Below are 20,381 nucleotides of genomic sequence, written 5' to 3'. Positions count from 1 at the left end.
AATTCCTGTTTTTGAATGGTATTTATTATAACAATAGCTTTCTTATCAAATTGTATTAATCTCCTGAAATGCAATCATCCCTGCGCAGCAAGTACTGAGACACTGCTGCTCCTCTGCAGTTACAACAGGCAGCAGCACTGCCACATCCAACCACTCAGCAGTGACTGGGCAGGCATGCAAACAGGCCTGTTCAAGGAAAAAAAGGGAGAAAAATTAAAGTCTACTCTACTTTAATACAAAGAAAGACTGTGGAGTCAAGAGGCAGGCAGCTGACAGGAATGAAGGAAAGGGACTGCCTACAAATGAACAGGAGAGAGGTTAGAAATGGAGAGGATGGACATTGCAAAAGGAGGAGGCAGAGCAGAGGTGGCAGGGCAGAGGTGAAAGACACAGCATCTAAAGCTAAAAGAAGTATTTCTTAAACAGCACACACCTGCAAGGCTGTCAGGAAAACCTAATTCCTCAAAATTAGGGCACAGCAATGTACTCCTCCACTCCTCTCATCCCTGGCTGCACCTTTTGCAACCTACTGAAACCAAACGTAGTCCTCCCATCATAAACAGATATCTATTTCTGCTAATCCAGGACAAGAGTCTTGCTGATCTGTAAAGAAGTCTCTTCACCACTTTTAGCATTGCCAAAGCTCTCCTTTGTGAATGTCTCACCACACCATTTTCTCAGTTACTCTTATTTTTTGCCTTTATTTTTTCTTATTTCTTTCTTCATAGCATCTCTGTTTCCGTTTGAAAGGGAGAGAAGCTGAAGTGACAGTTATTGCTACCCAACATCACAAAAATTGCAATTCGAGAAGGCAACCAGAGCAGACATCAGCAGGGCTCAAGCCCAGGCACCCCAGCAGCCTTCCCTTCTGCCTACCGCTGACTGCCACCTAGAGTCAGAGCCACCGGCTCGCACAACACGGTCGTGTTCAGAAGCAAAGATGTAAGAGCAACGAGAGAAATGTTAATCCCAACCATTTATAAGCAGCAACAAGAACTCACATTCTAGAAAGTTACAACTACCTTAAAAATTATTTGGGTTTCTCTTCTTCATGACTAACGAGCATTTGGTTATCTCCCAGCTTTTTTTCCCTAAATTGAAAAGGCGATTTCATTTTGTTATAAACGCTGAAGTTGTACACATGAGGAAAATATATGTAAAACAGTATTATATTGCTTTGCAAGTAATTCCTGTGTTTCAGACTGTGTGCTCGCACTAAGAAGGTGAGTGCAAAATTTCATCCTTAGCTGGCAAGTCAGTATATTTTAATACTGACACCAACAAACTCAGCTGACCACAAACGCCTGCTTAGCCAACAAGACTTCTTACACAGGATCCATTTGTCACACGTTTATAACTATATTAACTCAGGGCTCTTTATTATACTATACAAATATATATATATATCTTTTTTTTTTAATTACCACTACTCACGTAGCTATCAACAAGGCACTCAATTTTCGTGAATTAAGCAACCACTGGATGCTTGTTAACTAGATAAAAGTAAGGATTTGTTGTCATTGCTATTATTTACCTGGAAATCAAATAACCTCACTTTAACATACTCCCTAGCAGATACCTTCTCTACAAACCATAGATGGATAGGAAGCCACAGCAAACTCTTCGCGATTAAAGGCATTTATTAACTTCAGCTATTAATGTCTTGTGAAGAAATCAGTTCTCCATTTTCCTCACTCCTCTTACAGTCAAGAAGATTGGTAATTATGTTATAAAAGTATAAGATTTCTTCTTGCCTTTATCATTTCAGTGAACATATAATGTCCAGGTCACACACTGCACCTCCCTCTCACTGCCAGTCCCACTACATTTTCCCTAAGCAGGCACATACCCACAGACAAAACTAAACGCAATTACCAAGCTCACTGTACTTATGAACCAAACGTCACGCTGTAGTTTATCAAAAGCAACAGTTTCTACCTCTTGCACACACGCAGTCACCTGCAACAACTGCCCCTTCAGATCCACACTCAGGCCACAGTGAACTGCACAAAGCTTTTCCAGGTAGAATAAAAATCCTATAACCGGCCTGCATTTAACATCAGAGCACAGAAGAATATTTTAACAGGAAGAGGACAGGTACTACAGCATTGTCTTAGATGCCTATGAGCATTCCCCCCCAAAATGAAACCCACTGAAGACCAAAATCTTTACCAGACCATTGCCATAACCTTTCTTATAGATACAGAAAACTCTGGTTGAAATAAAGCTGCTGAACAGGACATGGGGGTAGAAAAGAAATCCCAGTGTACATCGTTCTTATACTCTGATCCTACTAAAACCTATGCACAGTTTGTAGTTAGAGGTCTGTTAACCGAAGAAGGGATAGCAGGAACATCCAGAGGTCAGACAGCCCATCACTCAGCCCCAGGCAGGAGAGCTAAACTATCTGTTGGGAACAATACAGGTAATTGAACCTGTTCTTAAAGACCTCAGGCAATGGAAGCACCATTGTCCCTGCAGAAGATTATTCCAACTTTACTTCACCAGAAAATTGTTTGTCCATGCTGAATCTGCCTTGCTGCAATCTGATCCGGTTCTCTCCTTACTTGCCATACGCTCTTTGCTTTGCAATGCTCTTCAGCAAATTTGTCTTCTCACTCTCAGTCCCTTCTCACTTAAGCTAAGGAATTACATTCTCTCAGCACTTCCTTACATGCCACATTTTCCACCTCTTTAGCCAATTTCTTTGGCATCTCTATATTTCCTCTTTCCTGATTTCACTCAGTACAGACCCTGTTGTCCTGCACGTGGGTATTATTATTTTATCTCAAAACTAAAGGACGTCAAAGAGTTTGATTTTCAGGATTCCTAATAATTCATGTATTTTTCTGCATGACAAAGTTCAGGATACTCAGCTGGAACACAGCCGATGCTCCTTCTGTACATAGCTTTTTGTACTTATAAATAAACCTAACAGAACTATATGTGATACTCCTACCACTTTAAAAACTCAAGTAATGTGCCTGAGATAGTAAAATGTCATTGTTATGGTGTGAGCACAAACATAAAAAGGAGGTTGGCCCCATTGCTTTGCAGCAAAACTGTGCACATTCCTGTTGACATCACAGACAGCACACAAAGAAGAGTTGGTGAAGCACTAGAAACATAGAAAATCACTTGCCAAATGCAAAGGAAAACAGCCAGCCAAAGATTAATCCAAAAGCTTCACAGTAGATGATACAAAATGTGACTTAATAGAACTGAAAAGAACACCTTTACCCACCAGCAGCTTTCCTGTGCTGGGCTGATCTTTTGCCCAAGCAATGACAGTGCTGCAGCTGGATAAAAGGTCCCACCTGCATGAATGGCAGCAGAGAACAACTGCTTACTGCAGGAGACGTCTGGAGGGTGCAATGCCTGCAGAAGAGCACCAAGAACAGCCACCAGGAAGATATAGAAAGGCATGTACACTCATTGATACAAGCAGAAAGAAGAAAAGGCAGGTTGCAAAAGGGCTGCCTTAGAATTATCATCGCTGTGCCAAGTCCTAGAAAGACAGGTTGGGGAACAGGCTCTATAAAGAGGCAATTACAAATAAAGAAGATTCAGTGAGAATAAGCCAGTCCTTAGGGAATTCATCATATCACAAGTCTATGCCAACATCTGAGATTTGGTGGTACATGGCTGCTCCTCTGAAACACAACCACGCTGTGCTTACTGTATCTGCTTCCAGGGGAAATCAGTCACATCCCACACAGTTGGGGCCAAACCTATTACATACAGCACATATGTTTTACTGTTGACATTTTTAAAGATAAAGTCTATTTTGAAATGCAAACAGCACACAGCCCTTGCACTGAGCTGTGATTATCCTGAGTCCATTTTAAATTCTAGCACAAGGGATGTAGCACATGATCTTAATAATTCATCCAACAGAAAAGTGCAATCTTAGAACTGAAAAACAAACAAACAAGCAAACCCAAATCATTCCAGAGTTAAGGCTAAAAGTGCTCCTTTCAAAACCAGCCATCTCCATTAGCACTGCAGAAAATCCCATTGAAATCACTTCAATGCCTTTCACTAGTACAGCTCAGAATAGGTTCAAGAGCTTGAAAGATCAGGACAGATTTCTTTAACATAAACATTTGAAAACAGCAGCTCTTGAGCTATTTCCTTCCATTTGTTTGATGACATCTGATCTACAGTTACAGTCAGTGGCTCCTGTTTGTTCAAGTTTTCTGACGTAACAGGAGGGAAGAAAAGCTTTACTAGAAAACTGGACTGTAAATACTCTCCTATTCCCATCCAGGCAAAGTGGCTGCAGCTCAAGTGCACTTTAGGTATTTTATTCAATGTCAAACTCATTACATCATGTAAAAAAAATAAATCCCGTATGTTCCAATATATACATGCATAAATTTATTTAAGGGCATTTTCTTGTTCCATCCCATTCTAACTCGATGCTCACACCCCAAAAACCACAAGCGGATCTCAGAAACGAAGAAAACGTTCAATAAACGTAACTGCCAAAGCAACACTGGAATGAAACTGAAGTGAAAACATTTACAATGAACCATGAAATCACAGGTGCACAGTTGTAGTTATTATTAGCATGGCTTTGTTTTACCCTCAGCTCTTAGAAGTCCATCTTTATTCATTTAAGTAATAAAATTCAATTCTTCTGCCTTTTCTCCTTTATTAGAGCACTTCTACCCACATATAATCAATATTTATATTTTCACTGAGATAAAGGCAAAAAGACAGAGGGCCAGAAAGAATCCCTTACAGATTTCAGACTCTCTGCACTAACACTTTTCAAAACAAAACCAAAACAGAATGTTTGTTTCTATCAAGTCTTTACCAAAACGTTATTCTAACACAGATTGTACCGGGAGCTTTGTAAATCCTACTCAGAAATAACATTCTGGCCTGAATGCATAGATTTTCATATGAATTGGCTTTAACCTGCATACATGGTTACTTTCATAGCCACACATGCAACCAATTCCATATCTCAAATGAAAATCTGCACAGATATATAACACGTATATATACATACACTACCTAAATACAGAATGCAGCTGTGTCCAGTCTCTATCAGTAAGTTTGAAATCCATTGTGCTAGCTACCATTCACACCTTCCTGAAAACAGTTTACCAAACAGATTTTTGTATTATTATTTCACAAGGTGTTTTTGTCCAACTTCTTTTTGAGTCCAACTTCTACTCCTGCTTGCACACAAAATCTGGAAACTATCACAAAGGCGCTCATATGTATCTCTGAAGAGAATCTGAACTTGAATTTGAAAGTGATTTTCACAATGCCTGCATGTCTTTCTCCTGCACTTCTGAAATGACTGGCTAGATTTTATGCATTATTTCCTTAAATGCTTAAGTTCTGAGTCGTCTAATAGCTATGTGCAGGGCTACAGAGTTGTGTTTGTTCTGTCTTTCTGACAGCACCACCACCTTACGTTAGCCAACAGCCTGCTGATTACAAAACTCACTCTGATGGAAGGAATTATGAGCATTAATCTCCTCTGGATGGAGGATAGCTGGGTTGAAGGCTCCCACACGTGGTGAGCATTCTAGTGGATAACAGCCCCGCTAATGGTGAAAGGGGAACCAGAACCATTACCACCTCCTGGGTTTTGAAAGCAAAGACTGACCTTTACTCCCTCTTTGAAAGCAAGAGCTTATGATCCTAATTTCAAGAGAGCGTGAATCCAAAATGCTCCCTGGAGAAAGGTGCTTAGCTCTGGATATAGGCAGGATTTACGCACATTCCTACTTAGCTACTGGGTAGAAAATGTGCATATTCATCATCTCCTTCGAGCTGCTTCAGCTGGTGTAATTCTAATGAAACACTTGCAAATCCTAAAGCATTTGGCCCTCTCCTTTTTCATGGAAACCCCTCTGGCCTCAGCTAGGTTGAGTCTTCCCTTTCGTACAACCTGCCTGAGCAGCTCCCCACCTGGATCTCAGCCTCTGCTGGAAAAGATGTATTATCTTCTCCACATACATCTTCTGAAGTTGTTTAAAACATTTGCTTTCACAGGACTGAAGCAATACTTCCAAAGCAGTGCTTGGCCCATTTGAAAAAGAAAATGAGAGGGAGGAGAGTGTGCCCTCTTTTTAAGAAGGCCACCGCTTCTCTTTGTGGGTTTTGCCCAGCCTTGAGTCACTATTTTAGGGTAACAACGGTCTGAAACACGACATGATAAATTAAAGCGTAAGAGCAGGCATCAGCAAGATGTGTGACTGGGCCTTTGTTTCCCTGCTCGGATGCAGAAATCAGGGTGTGAGCAAGTGCTCCAGTGTATCATGTTTTACTGGAACCACAAATCATAGCTGCTCTTAAACACTACCACTGGCAGAGTTACTCTATTAAAAGAAAATATACTTGAAGCCACAAAGCAATCCACAGCAATATATAGAACTTCTTAAACAGAAACTATATGTTCATCAACATAGACCCAATACTTCCTTTCTCCATCTTCTGAGACAGAAGTGCTGCTTCCAGCATCTTCCCACGGCATAGGATCTTACTTTGCCAAGCTCAAAAAGCCTTGTAAAAATTCTAGGTGTTCTTTCTCAGATTTCAGCTGCTTGTAAGAAGACATACACTGCAACAAACCCAAAAACCAACCAAGCACCTCCTGGTAAAGCTTGATGGGCTCACTCAGACCTGAACAAGTGCTCTGTGCAGCTCTCCTAAGGCCAGCACCAGGCTATGGGATTCTCACAACAGCACTCCAAGGATAGCACAAGCAGGAAACACCTGGCTTCCCTCTGAACCTTCTGCAACCGTTCCTCAGGAACACTACCAGCTATTTATTTAGATGTCACATGAGTACATATGATATTCACAGCCTTCTGATTGTTCACCCACTGCTTAAAGCCATGGTTAAACACAAACATTTACCACCTGGCTCTGCGCCAGCAAGGACAAACTCTTCTTCTTAGTCCCTGCTAGAATCTCATTCAACTTCCACATCTTGCTCTGAAAACTCCAGAATGCCACTGGTGATCTTCAGGGCACAGCACGAACGCCACCAAACCAGTGAATTGATGCATTGAGGAAGGAAAACATAAATACATAATAATAACATACTGAAAACATCCTGCCAACAAAAGAGACTACCAGATAAGTGACTAATTCTTTCAAAACAGTTCCAAAAGCATAAATGGCTGCTTCCTCATAACATTCATGAAATACGAAGTGCCACCCTAAAATTACCCCAGAGCCATTCTAAAGCATGGATCACAGGGATGGCACGGAAGCTCCTATACATCACACAGGCAGCTGGAACCCCTGGAGTTAATGATTTTTGCACTAAGAGAAAATCCAACCACCCAATGCACCCTGCTGCAGTTTCATGACACTAAATCCACGAGACATGTCAGAACACCTTGATGTTCTCACCAAGCAGGAACCTACAGCTGCAAGGAGCATTCTTGCTCTCCCTTCTCTTGCTATCCTGTATCTCCATGAAAATGTGCCAGCTCTGCGGAAATATGAGGGTCCATGTTAAGAAAGCTTTTAACAAGGCTAAGAACCACACTTTCGGACAACAACAACAAAACAACAAACAAACCAAAAAACTACTTATTTTTTTCTTACTATTTTTTGAAAAAATCAGCCACATCTGCCAAGAGTGAATATTTTAATATCTGTAGAACTAGACAGCAATGTCTGAGAATTTTTTTTACAGCACAAGATGACAATCACTTGAAACACTGCTGCTGATTTGCAGTAAATACGGAGGGTAAAAAAACCAAAGAAGACTGCAGACAAAACATTGCAGCAATTTACAAGAGAAAACAGGGTGACACTGGTAGGTTAGCTCAATATCAACCTCATACAAAATCACAGAATACAATCAACAAAGAAATAAAGGCCAGTGGTAACAAGTAGTGCTAAACTTAGGCTTACAGAAAATAGGTCTCACTAAATAAATTTGCTATGACTTTCTGACAAGAATATAGGTTGGACTGGATAAAAATACCTTGTAGTTTCTGACCTACTATACTTAGTTCTCTGTAAGATTTAATGCCACACAACAGTCTGATTTAGAAGTTATTCAACACGAAGAAAACCTGGAATCTAAAACCACCTCATAAATTATTAGGGTGGCTTAGGAAAAATATTTTAAATCCACCTCATCAATAGTTAAAGATGTTTTCTTAGCTCTAAAAATCATAGCTCATTATACCCTTGAATACTATGAAAAGCTTCTTCACCTTTAACTTCTTCTGCAGTTGGAAAGCATATATATATGTATACATATAGTTAGATGGTAGAATGTATAAAGAACGTATAAAGCTAAGTTAAACTATGGAATTAATTCAGAGATTCTTTGCAAGAAAGAACACTTCAACACTAACAGATTTCTTCAATTAAAAAATAATAATAAAGTGTACTTAAAAGCCACTTTCAGAAAAATAAAAGAAAAAGAGGATAATGATGAAAATCTGAGCAACTTCCAGACGTGAAACATCTGACAGCACTAAACATACCCAGCTTACCCTTGGAAACATTACAGAGGATCGATTCACATATTTGACAAGGACAGGTGTGTAACAAATTATTATGTATAAGCTGCTTCAAGGCCTTACCATATGGCACATGTAAAGGAATACAAGGAAAGAGGAAAATCTACATCATGTTCAGCTTGGTTGAAAGCTTGCACAGGTACTTATTCCAAATTACCTGGCATGGAGAAACGTGCTATGCCCTGTGCAAGACATTTTTTCCTACCGCATGAATCTGCAATACTGATTTCCTAAGGAAAGTCCAATGCTACTCAGCATTTCTGCCTGTTAACTGAAGGATTATATAAAAGACTGTAGCTGACGGAATCTGCACAGAATACAAGAACTGGTGAAGGATAAATAAATAAGAGCGAGTCAATCCCGTTCCAGAGACCTACATCAAACACTGAATTAATGCAAAAACATCCTTGGGTACAGCCTAGTGCAACACGCACCCCGTATACGTGTAACAAAGGTGGTTTTATACTTACAAGTTGAGGAATTCTGCTTGGAAGTGGAGCGAATTGAAAGAAGACTCCAAAGACATACTGAGTACTCAGTGAGTATAGAAATCCAGCAAGCTGGAACTGGCTTCTTGGACAAAACACCTCGTGGCAAAACAGAAGAGGAAAGACAGCAGGATTTAACACCAATATGTAGCCTTAGTGAGATTCTTCACCATTTACCAAGTTCCAGTCCCCATTTTGAAATAGGAAAGTTAATGAACATTGATGATGCCCAAAAGTTCTGTCTTAAAAAAAAAAATAACAGCTTGTTCTCTGAATTCTTCTTATAAGACTCAGGACAGAGCCTTTATAAGAATGTTGTAATCAGTGACACAAATGAAGACTAGAATGGCATAAAAGTCATTAAAAAATATTAACTAGTTATATGGGCTACTGTGCTCTAAATTAATTACTCGAGGAATTTGTTACTGTGGAGGGTTTAGTAAGGCTATCTGACCAACACTGGAATGATAAACAAAATTGAGAAAAGATAATATTAAATGACAGAAAATTACACAGCATTATTCTAGCATTATGAAACGAATAACTGTTGATTCTCACCTACAATACCCTATAGCTCCAATCAACTTCTCAACACAGTAGAAAAGGAAAGAGCTGAGAGAACGGCAAGAATAGCACTGTGTTGATAAGACAACAACCAAGATGCTGAAGATAGTTCTAAGAGGTAATCAGGAGGTAGAGAAGGAGCAGCAGCAACAGACCACGCTGTAAAAATTGGTATAGTTCACTTAGGTCACCTTCTCACCCTCTGCCAGAATACCAGGCCTATATCAAAGGGCCCAAAGCCCTAGGAAAACAAACATTTCTGTCAAACCAAATACATTAAATGGTAACAAATTCAGATTTCATGAAGGCATAGTTGTATGCACATGCATAGTTCAGGGATTCGTCGTTCATTCTTTGGCCTAAATTTTGCATAACTCTGCAGGAAGTTCCATTTTCACATCAAATTACATCACTCGCAGATCATGCAGAGATACATAAAAATGTCAAGAACAAAAGTTATTTACCTAGCTTTTCTACATTGGAAGTCCTTCATTCTGAAAAATTCAGACGGAGCATTAATGACCACTCACTATAGCCTTTCCCAATAGCACCTCGCAAAGAACCTACCAGGTATGGGTTCAAGAGGCAAAGTGCTGGCTTGAAACAATCTAGCAACACGTGAATTCCTGTCACACACTTCTATCCAGAACAAAAAAAGAACCCATCATCACTCACGGCTCTAAAACCAGGAAGATGGAGATGACACTGCATGCTGACGTGGTTCTTTCTTCCTTACACCCACTTTTTGTTAACGCACAGCACCAAGCCTGCGTGTATTTAGAGTCCACCTAAGTGGAGCAGGGAGATGTCAGAACCTGGACACACACCTCACATATCATCACTGTACCAACGCATCTTACAGTAACGTTACCAACTTCAACACGGCACCAGCGTCAACATTTTGTTCCAAAAGGTGAAAACCCAACACCTGATCCCACTAACTGCTTAATACCTCTCTCCTCTCGGCGCACCCCAGCACCGGTCAGCTTTTCCGCACAGGAACAACCCGCTTTGGTTATCACCCAAATCCCCGGGAAAAAAACACCCCCGGAGCAAGATCTCCTCATCCTTCCCTCAGCCTCTCGTGTCAAGCCATGCTTCAAGGAGACGTCCCCAAGCACAGCCCAGGGCGCTCGGCCCAGCTCCCCGCTGCCCGCAGCCCTGGACCCACGCCTCGATGCCAGGCGTCGAAGGGCGCGGGCCATGTGCCGGGGGCATGGCGGGGCGGCCCGGGCGGGGGGCGGCGGGGCCGGGGGCGCGGTGGCGGGGAGGTGGAGCCTGGCTGCGGGCGCGGGGACCTCCGCTTCCCTCCCCCGTCGGCCCCTCACCTGGCGGGGCCGCCCCTCGCCAGGGGGGCCGGTTCCACGCGGGGCGCGGGCTTCCCCGCCGGCCCTCCCCGCCGCCTCCGCCGCCGGGCCCGCGCGTCCGCCGCCAGCCGGCTCAGGCCCCAGCCGCCGCCGCCGCCGCCTCCCCCTCCATGGCCGCCGCTCTCGCCGGCTGCATTGTGGGAAGCTGACCTCACTCGCTGCTGCCGCCGCCCCGCCGGCTCCGCCGCTCGCCGCCATGGGGGCCGTGACCGACGGTGAGACCTCCTCCTGCCCTCCCTCCTGCCCTCACCTCCCGCTCCGGGAGAAGCCCCGCGCTCCGCCGGCCTCGCGCCGCGGCCTCACCCCGTGCGGAGCGCTCCGTGCCGGGGCCTTATGGGCTCGGCCGGGGCTCGGCGGGCCCGGCGCTCCCTGCTGATCCCGGGCCTCGCGTTTTGGAGACGTTTTATTTCACCCTCAACCTCCTGGGTCAGCCCCAGCCGTGCTGCGCTTCCAGCACGGAGCGCTAAACGCGAGTTTTTCCGCAGATGAAGTTATCCGCAAGCGGCTTCTCATCGATGGTGACGGAGCTGGGGACGACAGGCGGATCAATCTGCTGGTGAAGAGTTTCATCAAGTGGTGCAATTCTGGATCTCAGGAGGAAGGGTATTTGTTCGCTGCTTTTTAGTCTTGAAACTCATTGCTTTGCAATTCAGCATAAAGCTGAGCTTCTCTTTTGATAAAGAAAGTAAACCGTGTTAAAATGCGTACATCTCTGCTCTGTTCGGCCCTGTGTGGCTCTCAGGGGCTGTGGCAAGAGGTGCACGCTAGAGATGGGTCAAAAACTGCAGAGCAGACCGTCCTGAAATCCAACAGAGCAGTGAGGCCTCTCGAGGTCGGCACGTTGCTTTGTGGTTCAGCAGGCCCGTCATTACGGCAGGATCATGGCGTGAGCGGCTCTGCATTTGTTCTGCTAGGTGGGGGCTGTACTGCTGCTGTACTGCCCTGAAAAGAAAAAAGAAAACAACGGGCCAAAGAACTAAAAGTTGAGCAACAACCATGTTGTGTTCTGCTGTGGGGTCTGTGCTGATATAGGTTCCAGGAGGACGCCCTGTGGTGATGCTGTGCACAAAGATGTGATGGAGTGTTAAAATATTAATCGTGGTGGTCACAGAGCCAGCCCTAGGTGGGAAGGGAATAATCCCTGGTGCAGTCGGCCCCTGCTTTGGTGCTGCTTTGCACTGTTAAGGACACGGTGATAGAATTAATTGGTGCAATGTTCATTTTTAAATTCACTTTCAACAGTTATACACAGGATCTTTGAAATATTTTATTGCTTTAATAATTGTGTAGTTTTAAACGTTCTTTATGTTACCTGGGGCTTTGTTTTCTCATTATATAAAAATGGGCAAGTATTTTTGTACTGCTGAGGAATAAACATCTTGTTTGCTTGCAGTTACAGTCAGTACCAACGAATGCTGAGTACTTTATCACAGTGTGAATTTTCAATGGGAAAAACTCTTCTGGTATACGACATGAACCTGAGAGAGATGGAAAATTATGAAAAAATCTATAAGGATATAGGTAAAGATGAGAAAAAAATATTTTCTTGTTTGAATTTCTCTTTCGTAAAGAAGCTTGTGAGTCACTTCTGGTAGACAAAATGTAAACATATGATGGGTGACTTAACAACATATTTTAACGTTTTAAAATTTGTTGAAGTGTATATTGGTTTAAAGCTCCTGGAGCTAGTAGGCCATTGTGTAAAATATAAAGAGCTGTATGTGATGGCTTAGCATTTGTTGTTTGATTTGTTTCTTTCTGTTAAAGAAAACAGCATAGCTGCAGCACACGAGAAGATTTCTGAATGCAAGAAACAAATCCTGCAAGCAAAAAGAATTAGGAAAAATCGACAGGGTAAGGAGCAATATTTACACTGGGTGGTTTTATTAACATATTATCTTTTAAAATACATTGTACCAGAAAATAATTACAAGTTTTTGAAGACGCAGAAGAAAATGCTGTCATCATTAATGCTACATGTAGCATTTTCTGGTGAGTTCCACACACATTACTGAAAGTTTGGTGGTTGAGGTTCTTAACCAGTAAATCTCAGTGGCACATCAGGAAAAGTCAGAGAGTAGTTCAGAGGTGTTTTCAATCCAGAGGAACCCTCCCAAGCATCCTTTGACAATTCAGTTGACTTAAGAAGAGCTAAAGCACGTTATTAACAGCAAGAGAAGAGTTAAATAGGCTTACACCCAGTGCCAAAAATCAAGCAAGTGTATTGCTGTAGCTCTTAAAGGAAAGTAAGAGCTAATACAAGAGCAGTTGTGCCATTTGCATACCCACCAACTCCATATATACAAAATTCCTCTAAACCAGATATTGGAGACGTTTGTTCCCTACTCTTAAAAGATGTGTTGATGATTTTACTTGAAACTTAAAACATTTCCCTGTGACAATCTTATCAAAATTTAGCAGTTGAGGAAAGCAAAAATTTGCTTCTTAAAAAGTGAAATGTGAAAATATAAAAACAGTTTTAACAGGTGAAAAGTGTGAAAACCTTTAAAAACACATCCATGTATGCTCTGTAGGTAATTGTAGACTCTACTAGATATGGAAAAGAGCCTTAATCAGTAGGAAAGTGGAGTGCTTAGATCTTCACGAGCACAGGTCTGAAGCATTTGCTTTCTCAGATGTTCTGCCCACATTTTCTACCTGAATGAGGTGGTTAGTGTACATAAAATACTGCCATTAGAAAATGTCCACTTTACTTGTCTTTATAACCATCATGTTGTGCTTTACATGCAAAAAAGTTAAACAAAGCAAGCTGTTGTTTCTCTTGCAGCATTTTATTTTTCCCTAAAAGTCTTAAATGTTTGTGTAGTATCTCAACATTCTATATGTACTTATATATGTTAGATTATATTAAAAAAAGCAATACTTACAATTCCTACACAAAAAAATATATGCAATGCAATGCAGGGCTATCTGTAGGTCACGTTTTCTCATCCTTTACAAATCACTAGTACTAGGTAATTTTGAGGAAGTAATCAAGAGATTATGATCATCTGAAGTTTATTTTGATACTGATACTGGTAACTACTGATTTTGATGGCCATCTACTTGGATATGTTATAGTATATTTTTAGATGTTTATACACAAATGTTCATTTTTTCGTGCAAGATATTATGTAGAGGCTTGAAACACTTTTTCAAGAAGTAGAAAGAGATGGTGTGAGATTTTTAATTCTTATCTCTATATCTTCAGAATTTGGACTAATGATTGAATTTCTTTCAGAATATGATGCGTTGGCCAAAGTCATACAGCACCATCCAGACAGACATGAAACGCTGAAGTGAGTATGAGACTGCTTTAGATGATAATAAACCTGCAAGTTAGAAGTCACCAGATTTGACATTTTCTTGGCTTCACCGTCTGACCTTTCCTCACTGTTACATAGTTTCTTTTGACACAAGGGAAAACTTGTGTTTCATTTTAAAATTGTACCCTTATCAGCTGTCTTTCATTGGTCTCCCTCTATGGGTTCAGAGGCATAACTAATAATTTTGTATTTGAAATTTTTCCAGTGTTAAGGTGAATGAGTGAACTCAGATGTAAATGCACAACAGTTTATCAGTGTCAAGTTGATCAGGAAAGAGAGAGAGTGCGGCAGTGCTGTTAAGTGCACCAGCAAGTAATCATGCAGAATATATATCACACAGGCAAGTAAGACAGAATTAGAGAAAGCAAGAGAAAGCTTGTAGAGTTGTTCTGCATTTTCCTTGTAGTAGTTGTTCCTGCATGCCTGGTTATAAATTACTACCTTGTGTACCACAATATGAGCTGCCCTGGCATGTAGGTTAGACCTACCTGTTGTCCAACTCGTCCTGCGTATAACCTGCAGTATTACTTGTCACAGCTGGGTTTGGATCACTACCTGTGCTTATGGGCCATTTTGAGCAGTCATGAGGAGATCATCTTTTGAATATGATTAAGCCACAGAAACAGCCACTCATAGCATCTACAAGTTTGTTCTTCTTCACCTGATTAAAGGAATGACATCAGATTACTTCCTCATTTAATTGTGACTTGTGTCTATCCTGTTGTCTGCTTTCAATGAAATAGTGGAGAGAAGCTATTGTTTCATGCCCTGTGTTGTTTTGTACTAAAAGGAAGATTTTTGATCATATTATTTACCCTAATAATAGCAATTTTTTTAGCTATAAACTTCAGGCTATTTGAAGTGTTTCTTTATCATATATATATATGTATATATATGTATATATATATATACACACACACACATATACACACATATACACACATATATTTTTTTCTTCTTGGATTTCATTATCACAACCTTGATTACAGTTCATTCTCTTGTGGCTTAGCTAATTCTTTACTAGTCAGCACATGCCACTTATCAAGGCTTCATAATAAAAAATTATTAAAAGTGAAGCTTCTCAGATAAGTCAGTTGGTTAAGAATTGAAGCAACTAATTGATATATATAAATATATATATATATGTTTCTTGATGCTAGATTGTTAAGATTTGGAAGGGGAGGTTGTTTTAATTTTGCACAACACATCTAAGTGTAAGTTTCTTGAGCAGATCTATAAATGTCAATGAGTTCAGCTAATAAATTTAGCTTTTTGGCTTTTCTTAAATTTCAGTTTCTTATATCCTTGGAAGAGTATATTGTTAGAGATATCCCTTTGCTTGTGCACTGTAAGAAGGTCTGCAACATATGCCCTTGTGTCCTTAATCCTTCATACCTGTAGTCCAAGACGTGGACTTAAACTGTAGCAGAGTCTCTATTTTACAGATTTTACAAATCAGACATAGTAAGAGAATGGAAACATTTTTAAACGGAGCTTAGTTCATAGGTATTCCAGCTTTAACTGACTTTTCCAACTAGATGAAGTATTCCTCCAATGTTTTAATTACAAGGTGTTCTTTCTCTAGTTTGGGAGAAAAATATAGAAAATCCCATACTGTGAATCAAGAAAGACCACCCTTAAAGTCAGCGTGGAGGAAGCCTCACTAACAACTCCTAGTTTCTAAACTAAGAGTTTGCGAGAGTTACATTTGTAGTTTTAGCGAGTCATACAGCACAACAGGACAAAGTTCGGAGAAATACTTTTTTTTTTTTTTTTTTTAACACTTTTAAAGGACTTTCTTGGAACAACTAGTCCTGCAGCACAAAGGAGGAGAAGCTGTTATTGACTTAGTCATGAGTAACGCATAGTAGCCAACTCAGGAAGTGATAGGAGCTGAACCACTAAATGACAGTGCCAGTGTAATTAACTACCTTATCAGAAGAGCTGTTACAGCACCAAGCAATGACAATAGTCTTAGAAAAGGAGATAGAAAAATGAGAAGATTAGGCAAAGATTTTCTGGAGCTGAAAGTAAAAGAAGTAAAACACCAGGTGTAGCTTGGATGTTGCTAGAAAACTGCTTGTCTTCTCACTGCTTGCTTACAGCTGACAGCGATGCATAAACAATGTTTGGTGAAATAGAAGCCTTACAGAAACTAGAAGCCAGACACTAGAGAAATCACTGTATAAGCTTATAAGCTGTCAGCCTGTTTCCATAAGAGGAAGTTTTACAGTGCCACACCCAACCATATTTAAGGCATTCCCCTCCAGATACCAGTGTGCTACCTCAGAAATAGACAACACCCTCAGGTGGCATTAAACCAGAGCTTTTCCCCAACCATAGTGATTGGAAGTCCTTTTGCAATTCCCTGCCCAGACTAGTTGCAATAGCTCTCACTGCTTCAGAAAAAAAACTACTTTGTTCCCTTGCTGACCTCTATATAACTTTGCCTGCTAATTAATCAGCCTAAATCCACCCGACCTGTAAAGAGAGATTGTTCTGATCATATGGATCATAAATTACAAGAGACATTATAAAATAAATGAGAAGGGCCGAGCTGGAGGTTTGCTTCATTCTCATTTGAAAGCTAGTCTACAATATGGCATCTATTACTCAATGCTGTATCTCAGAAAGGACTGTAGTGGACCAGATGAGAATAGACAACAATCAAATGCTTGCAGAAATGTCCTAAAGAGGGCTTGACAGATTACATATGCAAAAAAGTCAGGAATAGTAACAGAGTTTGTAGATGTCTCATGCTTCCTTTATCTCTTAATCAATCAAATTAATAACTGGGATGGGAGAAGAAAATCAGAGCATATATGTATGGATCACAGGAGTGCAAATACTAAATGTTGCCTTCTAAGAAGTAAGCTGAATCATGTATCTTCCAAAATGTGGATTACTCTGTGTAAACCTACTGTAAAGTTTATGATATCCACTACTATGTCTGGTCAGGCTCTTGTCAGAGATAAGGTACTTGACTATGTGCTTGAATTATCTGACAGTTGTGTTTGTTGCCTGTGTAGGTGAGGTAGCCTTACATGTACCTCATTTCTTTTATTATGCTTTGCTTACCTTTGCAGTACTATTATCCATGGTGTTTATGTATTAGTTTAAACCTATTTTTCATTATATTCAGAGTACTACTTTTAAAAAAAATGACTGTGACAATTTCTTTCCAGGCAGCTAGAAGCTTTGGGAAAAGAACTTCAACACCTTTCTCACATTAAGGAAAATGTTGAAGATAAGGTAGGTTTTTCCATGGAGATTATTACCTAATTATTTAATAGGAACATACTTAAACAAGAATCTGCTACAAGTTGTTTGGCTGTATATACCCTGAATTTTCTGAATACATGCTTGGTCGTTCCAGCTGGAGCTGAGAAGAAAGCAGTTTCATGTTCTCCTGAGCACCATCCACGAGCTTCAGCAAACACTGGAAAGTAAGTGGTATTCTTAGGTAATACATACGTGGGTTGGGTTTCAGCAGATCAGAAGATGAGATATCTTCAAGCAGTGGGCTAGCTAGGTGCAGTGGAGGTTGGTGACCTCTTGTGTCAGCATTTATTTCTAGTAGTAGTCCTGGGCCTGAGTCTGATCAGATTTTTTGTTTTTAGTTTTGAAATTCTTCAAGTTGGCCACTAGGACACCCCCTGCCTGGTGTCAGACTCATCTGTGGACAACAGAGTGCTTTACAAAGTGATATTGAGAGCAACAGTTTCAAGCGTGATATTTTTTGTTTCTTTTTCTTTGCGGAAAAGTATTCCTGAGCAGTTTCCAACTCTTTTGTGCAGTTCCTGATTCAGGAATCACACTAGTGAGCACATATAATTTAAGTTGTTGCTAGAAAGAAATTTGAATACAGAAAAGCCTAATGACTTAACCCTGTCAGGCAGGGAGCCCATACTAGAATGGGGACTAAAGGTGTCAAACACAAGAACTAAATTCAAGAACACAGTCAAAAAATCCTTTTCTCATGGCAACCATATTTAAAAATCGGTATTTACTTTTCATGCTCCAAAATAGATCATTTTGTTTTAAATATTATTCACTGGATGCTTGCTGTGTCTTTTGAAGACAGAATAATTGGTATAGTCTGTGAGCATGACCTGATTAACATACACATGTGGCCATAAGAGCAGGCTTTCAGGCCCTCTAGATCTTCTTAAGCAGAATGAACTGTTAATCCGAGATGCGCTTCAGCAGAAGGTTATTGTTAATAAGCATTAATAATACTTGCTTAAGTTTAAGTCTCTAAAATACATTTTTGTATAACTCTAAGGCTTACCTTTCAGTTTCTAGAATTTTATGAAGGAAGTAAGAGTTTAGTGAAAGGAACAACCTTAGCTGAAATAAGCCATCAATAAACAAAGACAGGGCATATCATTTGAAGCAGTCTGGCACTGTTTGTTTGACTCGATCCCGCAGGATTTACCCCATGTTTTCTGTAATAACTGTTGAAGATCTCAGCCTTAAACATAGCATTTTGTATAAAGTGATACTCAACTATAGATTTAAGGCAGTCAACATAAAATACTTCAGTTGGCACAGCTTTGCACTATAGGCTGTAAATATAATCTAAGCACATTTAAATAACAGTAATATGTTATTTTAGATGATGAAAAACTTTCAGAAGCTGAAGAATCTCAAGAAACTCAGATGGAAGCAGAGACCAAACAGTAAATACTACGATGACTACTGCTGATGCTCTTGAAGAATATGCATATGTTTTCATTTTGTGTTCAGGCCAATAGTAAAAGAACAGGAGCTGAAAACTTTCTATTGCTTCTGTGGATTTTAATACTCAAGTACTTGTTTTGCTTATGCTCCAGATGCAAACAGTTCCAGATCTGTACAGATGGACCCTTTGTGTTAATCCACAAACTTTGAGAAGAAATATGTTTTGGCTTACAAAAGGTGAATCTTCTGTACTATTGTGAACTAAGGAGTTTGCAAATCATTGTCAATAAAGAGTGTTTGCGAACAGTTGTCTATTATTTAGTAGGCATCGAGCCAAATACTAAAGCCTATTCTTACTTGAGATTGCACTGGTGTCAGTGCACCTTTGCACAAGTCCCAGTTTCCATGCCCTAGTCCAGATGAGACCTAAAACATCTTAAATTTTCAAAGCAGAGGAGAATACACTAGTCTAATTTGTAGAAGTGCTGTATTTTATATCAGTGTTTCTCAAGAAAAGTCATACTGTACTATCTTTGTTTTTTTTCATAAGCCGATAAGCACTGCAGTGATCTGCACCTCATGGTGCTGTTATTCTGTGCTCCCATTGCATTTTGAAGTGCTGTGTTTAAAACTGCAGTTTAAGTACTTAGTTCTGGTAGAACTGGGAATCTAGTCGTGATACAATTGTTTTTTCCTGTTTCTGGTGGTGGAGCCCTTCCTTCCTCTAGATAGCAAACATAACCTGTAGGGCAACAGCTGTAATGTTAAATTAAAGAATCCAACCTACTTTTGTTACTAATTAGGGAACGTAGAGTGCATCCACCTGGACTGCCCTGCAGTTTGCAGGGAGGTAAGAAATACAGGTTTCAACTTTGGCAATGAGAGAAGTGTGCTCTAAGCTTTTGTAAGGCAGGGACAAGGATCATGGGGCAGTAGTAGTTCATATCAGTACCTGTTAGCCAAGTTCTAATATCACCTGTTAAACAACCCTTCCAGTTGCTTGGGTAAAGGAAGACAGTTTGGATCTTGGTCAGACTGTGACATAAGTTGGTTGCCCAGGAGGGAGGTGTTTCTGGAGGTGTTTAAGGCCAGGTTGGACTGGGCCCTGGGCAGCCTGATGTAGTGCTTGACCTAGTGGTTGGCAACCCTTCCTGTGGGAACCCAATGATCTTTGAGGTCCCTTCCAATCCGATCCATTCTGTGATTCTACGCGTTGGATATAACAGTACTGTACAGAATGGAGCCGCCTCCTCAGAGGAGGTGGCAGCTAAGTGGTGTTTCTACGGTTGCAGCTTTGGGCTTCTGGTCTAAATGCCATGTAATTCCCATTCTCAGTGACAGTGAATTTGCGTGCATTGAGCTGAACAGACATCTGAGCTTGTTTTGTTTGCATTCCAAGTTTGCTAAAGGCGAGCCAGCTGAATGAGAAGTCATACA

The 20,381-nt window shown here is 40.6% G+C and overlaps 2 protein-coding genes across 7 annotated transcripts in view; one reads left to right on the top strand and one right to left on the bottom strand.

The window, feature by feature from the left end:
* ATXN7 (ataxin 7) overlaps positions 1-11,301 on the bottom strand; it is a 218,084-nt gene extending 206,783 nt beyond the window's left edge. For 5 of the 6 annotated variants that reach the window (XR_010622993.1, XM_065749550.1, XM_065749548.1 and 2 more), the window contains exon 1: positions 10,897-10,984. The gene's annotated coding sequence lies outside the window, so the exon portion shown is untranslated. Of the gene's footprint in view, positions 1-10,896; positions 10,985-11,238 lie in introns of those variants that run through there. The other variant, XM_065749549.1, reaches the window with a different exon arrangement.
* On the top strand, positions 11,042-19,044 carry THOC7 (THO complex subunit 7). Its single transcript, XM_065749577.1, has 8 exons — positions 11,042-11,150; positions 11,421-11,538; positions 12,329-12,456; positions 12,703-12,789; positions 14,177-14,234; positions 17,447-17,513; positions 17,638-17,707; positions 18,880-19,044. The coding sequence occupies exons 1-8, from the start codon at positions 11,132-11,134 to the stop codon at positions 18,945-18,947; spliced, it is 615 nt and encodes a 204-aa protein (XP_065605649.1). The 5' UTR covers positions 11,042-11,131; the 3' UTR covers positions 18,948-19,044.
* The last annotated feature ends 1,337 nt before the right edge of the window (positions 19,045-20,381 follow it).

This window comes from Cyrtonyx montezumae, unplaced genomic scaffold, assembly GCF_038088225.1.
Source record: "Cyrtonyx montezumae isolate F1298 unplaced genomic scaffold, pur_monq_1.0 scaffold_6, whole genome shotgun sequence".
Classification (NCBI taxonomy): Eukaryota; Metazoa; Chordata; class Aves; order Galliformes; family Odontophoridae; genus Cyrtonyx; species Cyrtonyx montezumae.
This window is presented reverse-complemented; position numbering and strand designations above follow the sequence as displayed.